At 41.0% G+C, this 5752-nt stretch overlaps 1 protein-coding gene across 4 annotated transcripts in view; it reads right to left on the reverse strand.

Moving 5' to 3' along the window:
- Positions 1-210: 210 nt before the first annotated feature.
- The window catches only part of gria1a (glutamate receptor, ionotropic, AMPA 1a), a 72516-nt gene continuing 66974 nt past the window's right edge, over positions 211-5752 (reverse strand). For 2 of the 4 annotated variants that reach the window (XM_013908632.1, XM_005719576.2), the window contains exons 15-16: positions 2346-2480; positions 211-474 (exon numbers count right to left, since the gene is read on the reverse strand). In XM_013908632.1, coding sequence (XP_013764086.1) covers positions 307-474; positions 2346-2480 — 303 coding nt within the window. In that variant the 3' untranslated portion in view covers positions 211-306. Of the gene's footprint in view, positions 475-1940; positions 2481-5752 lie in introns of all 4 variants that reach the window. The other 2 variants (XM_005719577.1, XR_001290249.1) reach the window with 2 other exon arrangements.

Here is a 5752-nt window from a genome sequence, read left to right on the forward strand (position 1 = left end):
TTGACGACTTCTTTATTGCAGCACGTTTCCCTTCTTTTTTTCGATATCTATTTTTCAAACACCCACTTACTAAAAAAAAGAAAAAAAAGTTGCGATTCTCTGTTCATCATTTGCGAGGAGCGGTTTTTAAGAGTCCGTTTTGGCAGTAAGTTTTTGTTCAAGTTGGGAAAGCCGGGAGAATAGATGGGTCAAACCGGACAGCCATGGGTTTTGTTATGTTTTCTTTTGAGGTTATTAGAGTCCTGTGCTCTTCTTCTTCTGCCCCACCCTGCCTATCCCCTCGCCGCCAGCACAGTAATATGATGATCACATGCCGGAGGCACCCAGTCCCATGCTGGCGGTGTGGCTCATGCAGGGCAGTGTCTGAACGGTCTTGGGGAAGTCGTGGGTGAGGATTCGTCCGTTCTCTCCGCCGCTCCCGTTGCCACTCATCCTGGTCAGGGTGGAGCAGTGCATGGCGTCGTTGATGGATTGCTGTTGGAAGCAAAAACATCGCAATTAGCCCACAGATCAGATTTTGGTGTATTTGTGCACACATGCGATATCTTGTAATCAAAACGGTGAATGCAACAGTTTGAGCTAACAGCACACAGATAATGTCTGCAGAGAAGTTCAACTTTTTTCCAGTCTTTTTTTTTTTTACGTTAATACACGCACAAAAGAGTCTGCTGCATGTACCTATGTTCCTTTTTGAATGTTAGGCACGCCCAAAAAATCTGGAGCAAGTAAACTGTTAAACATTCCTTATCAGTTATATTTGCCGGTGTTAAAATTGGGGTACCAGACATTGTGCATCAAATGTCCCAATTTGTAGCAGGAGGAGCCGAGTGAAGGGAGGGCAGAGAGAAGGGAGCTGAGGCTTCACTTATTGGTTTACTAGCTTCATTCTCCAGTCTAGCGCAATAAAAGCCACTGGGCTCGAATGCTGACTTAATGATGTGTGATGCTTGTGTGTGTGCGTGCACGTGCCCATGCGTGCCACTTCGCTATCTGTCCGCATTCTATAGCTGATTAAATCGGGCAAAGCCAGTGCGATCTGGAGCAACCAGTAAGTGCTGCACGGGGATTGGAGAATTATACCGGCCTCTAATTGGAATGGTGTTGTTGTTTCTTTTAAGTCAAACAGCATAAAGGCACCGCTGGACTAATAGGCTCCTCGCCATTCTCTTCAGCATACTGATCAGGTGGCCCCTTTGTGGGCTGATTAAAACATAAGAGATTTCATGTAGACGATCACTCCTCGCATTCAGCCTGCCTTTTTTTTTGTTTACATGAAAACGATATCAGTGCGCCCCCCTGGGGGGGCTTTGAAGCTGGAAGAATAAATCAGAGGCTGTTTGTTGTAAATTGATCCACGAAGCTGATAACTAACAGCTGCTGAAGACCAAACATCACATCTACCAGTAAAGTATAAAGCAACAAGTCCTGCATTTTAGATCTGTGAACATAACAGCAGTTTGAGTTAAGACTTTTCGAGGTCAAAGCAGTGATGGAAGACATGCGGGCCGCACGACGTCTGCCTTATGGTATACATATAAACGATGTTCACCACAATGGGGCCTGCGTTAGCGAGACAGTCAGCAAAAAGAGAAGAAGGAGTAGGGCAGAGAATTGCTCAGAGGGACAGAAGTAGATAGATGTACCACTGTGATTCAAATTGCCTTTATACCTGTGCTGTGGTAGATTATTGTAATGGGTTAAGTAATGGGTTTTAACAAAAGGCCTGTGAGGAACATTGTGCAGTGTGACATCGAAAAGCAACGTGTACTTAACCACACAGTCAAGAAGGAAATATTAGTTAGAGAACAACATATAGTGACAAATAATCCATCTACATGTAAATTCAAAGGCAAAAACTAACTACATAAAAAAAATGCTACATGCTAACAATCCTGCCACATTAACACATGAAACTCTAAGCAACTGCTCTGAAAACTTACTTCTCGAACGTGACGAAACAGGCATAAGGGCAATTTTGGAATCAAGTGATTGAACAACACTGCAGGAGATCAGTGACATAAAGACTGAGCGAGGGAGCGGCAGAGGTAGAGAGAAGTACAGGAGAGCGTTTGCACTGGAAGCCGTGGGAGGCCCTACTGTGATCACGGTTAGATGGGCGGGGAGGGGGTGTGGAGGCAGATGTCATCATCATCATCATCATCATCATGGCTTGATCACAGCGTTTCCTACCCCGTGGCTGTGCTCTGCCCTTATATCTTAACAGTGTTGTTGGCGTACAGGCCGTAGCTCTGCAGCTCTGTGTAGGGGGCGCTAGCACCACTGTCTAAGGCTGAGCAGTGAAAGGCCTGAGCGGCTGAGGCAGCAGCAGCTCGCGCGGTGGACACCTTCATTCGGCGCGACTCGGTCCTGGACTTGTAGCAGAACTCCACCAATGCCACCAGCATGGCCAGGCCCAGGCCTCCAATCAGGATGTAGAAGACTCCCGCCACATTGCTGAGGCTCAGAGCGCTGGTCTTGTCCTGGGGGAAGGGGGGCGGAGAGAAGTCGTGAGGAGGCAATAGTGGCAGCAGTATATGACATATAATTGGTCTCTTTCTCTCTCTCTCGCTCTCTCACACACACACAGACAAATTTAGCTATAAACTGGTTTCACAGACAGAAATCATAAGTGAAACGACTCAAATGGAGTACATGTACAGCAAAATGACAACTATAGACAAAAATATTGAGCCACCGCTGACTTCTTTACAATATTCTTAGTAAAACTGAACAAATTGTGAAATAATTTATTGAAACTTGTGGAACCACACGTTGAAATACTATATATATTACATTTGCAGTGTGTTTGGTATCATTATCATGCTAAAAGAAAAAAAAAAGATGACATTGCACAGTGGAATATAATCTACTTTTCTTTTCTGCATGTCAAGATATTCCAAGGTTTTGAGAATCACTTTTAAAAATTTTTGCCTGTCAAACTGTGTTATATTTGACATTTTTTGTAGATTCAGGTAAAGAATTGGAAACAAATTATGTGTTTTGGCTAAAGTAGTTCTTTGATAAGCTGAACGTTATATGTAGACAAAACATTGGTTCAACCCTGGACTTTGGTGTCTTTTTATGCTTGAATCATTCATAGATCACTGTTCAGCAGCTTCAGGAACTAGGAATAGATTGAAAATGAGTGAAAGAAAGGAACAAAACGGCCTGTAGAACCATTGGCCAGGAAGTCTGAACAATAATCTTGGTTCTTGGAAATAAAATGTTAAGAAATGAGGGTGGCTCGAGATTTTTTTGCACAGTACTGTTTAACCCACACTAATCCAAACCAGTAGAAACCCACATTGTAAAGAAAACGCCTCAACTATTAAGGCACATGAAGACAAGTTAACATAAAAGTCGACAAGCTAAGACACACATAACCACACAACAAGAAAATAGCAGGGATAACAATATATTTCAGAGGCCTGGCTCACAAAGCAGTTTTTAACTTTGGATCTAACTTTGGCTTTCTTATCTTGGTGAACTTGGGGAGGAGACCTAAGAGGGGAGGGGGGACCTTCTTATATGATACAAGCAGCAGCAGTAAATACTGCAAGTGTTAAAACGATAAGTGCAAAGGGCACAGAGTTATTCTGTGAAACTGGTTCAGGGACTTTGCTTTTCTGAGAAAGTTAACTCATAAATATTTGAAAGATCTTTGTGTGCGCGGTTACAAAACAGAAGCCCTTACAAACGGGAGGTACTACAAAAAAAAAAAATGTTCGGCATGCGAAGGTAGGACTCAAAAGGCAGTTTGAAGGTACGATGAGTCAAAGTTAGAGAATGGTGTTCCAGTCAAAAGGCCCGAGTGAATTTATGTTGGCACAGACTGATGCCCACTGCAGGCTCCAATGATTCATCAAAACATCCTTAAGCATGAATCGGGCTTAGGAACGCTCCCTCAACATTTGGCTCATTTTATCACCTGTCCCTATAAAAAGGATATCATGAATAATTTGCAGTGCAGCTAGTCTTCTCTCAAAGCCAGTACTTCCAAAAGCCACAAACAAAATCTGCCATTGCAAGTTAACAACAATGATGAGCTTTTAGTGACTGCTTAGATTTACATAACTTACTTATTCTGTCGCTACAGGAACAGAACATTTGAGGCTAAACTGTAACATCTGATGACACTATCATATACAGCAGACAAACCAAAAAAAGCCTTAAGTTAAAAAAAAGAAATCAAACTTTACAGAGACATCATAATAAAACACTTTGAGATTATGCTCTGTCTTAGACTAAGTTGGGATTTATTGTTGTCTTCATGAGAGAGGAAGGCAAAATTATTATTTCCCAAAACAGACTTACATAGCACATTAAAATGTCAGCAATGATATTGAACCCTGTTTAATAACCCTACACAAGTGTATATTCTTTTTATAGTATTTCATACTCTACCTGCCTTCAAGTGCCGTGTATCTCTAATTCACTTCCTGCCACTTTGTGCGAACGTCAAGTCAAATTTCACACTTTTATTAAATTGTAAGTGGCTGTTTGCGTGAAATCCCACCTCTTGCATGTGCTCTGTAACAAAACTTTGCTGTTTATCCACTGTTTACTGGACTGAATTTAACTTTTAATTAACGTTAACCATATTAGAGGCTTTCTTTATATGGAGGCTAATATTCTGATTCTATTAAGGAAAAATCAGAATAAAGAAAAAGCTCAAAATAAGCAGGTGGAACTGATTACACCTCTTCACAAATCACTCAGAAAGAAGAATTTCATCACGTAATGTTCACTTTCTCGTTTTCTTTTCCTGCACACATTCTCTGTTATGACGTAAATGCACGAGAACCAAGAGTGGGGACGCAGCGGGTAGCTGATCAATCGTGTGCTACAATAAGATAGCCACTGAGGCATGTGTGACATTTTCATTTCTTCTGCATGTCACTCCGCTCTGATTAAGTGCACGTGCATCCTCGCGTAAACACCAGACCGTATTAAGTCATGTTCCAGCATCTGACCCCAAATTTTCAATCAGAATAAAGATAGTGCGTGCATGACTATGTGCAACTCGCTTTGTGTGGCAGGCCCCAGATAGCATTTAACACTGACTTACATTTTACACAATGTGAAGTCAAAAACATACAAATTACAGTTTTCTTTTTAAATGATAACTTTTTGTTGTGAGGAAATGGGTATAGATAAACACACAAACACGCCCCATAACACATGCATTCATGTGACAACAGCACAAACAAGTTTTTAGTTTGACATTATTTCATATTATGGTTTGTTTATCTCTGCTGCAAGTGCCCCTAACGTTACATCTGTTATCTGCTGATGATATACAGAGGACATTAATTATTAAGGCTTGAATCAGTGAACCTATCAAATATATTTTCTGTATATTAAATATTCTTTTTCATGAAATTATGTGGGGAATGTTTTTTATCACTCAAATAGACACATGGAAAGTTGAGTGGTTTTTAGCAACTAAATAAAACTGAGGCATCAATTTGTTTGCTCAGATAAACTGACTTTAAACCAAAGTGCAAAACTGAGTTTAAAGTCTGTCCAAATATGTAGATATACTCTACAACAGGTGACGTGTGCCAAACTATGTGCTACGGAGGACTGAATCTGCTGTTTTATTCCCCAAACACACTAGACTAAATCCTGAATTTGTGTTCAGTCAGCTGAACTTGAAAGTCTTCCAATTTATTAGTTTTGTTATATTAAAACTGGAAGAAAATTTTACCACTTACTCACTTACAGTAATACATACATACATACCCCCCCC

This window comes from Pundamilia nyererei, unplaced genomic scaffold, assembly GCF_000239375.1.
Source record: "Pundamilia nyererei isolate P.nyererei 1_Seehausen unplaced genomic scaffold, PunNye1.0 scaffold00001, whole genome shotgun sequence".
In the NCBI taxonomy this organism is placed as follows: domain Eukaryota; kingdom Metazoa; phylum Chordata; class Actinopteri; order Cichliformes; family Cichlidae; genus Pundamilia; species Pundamilia nyererei.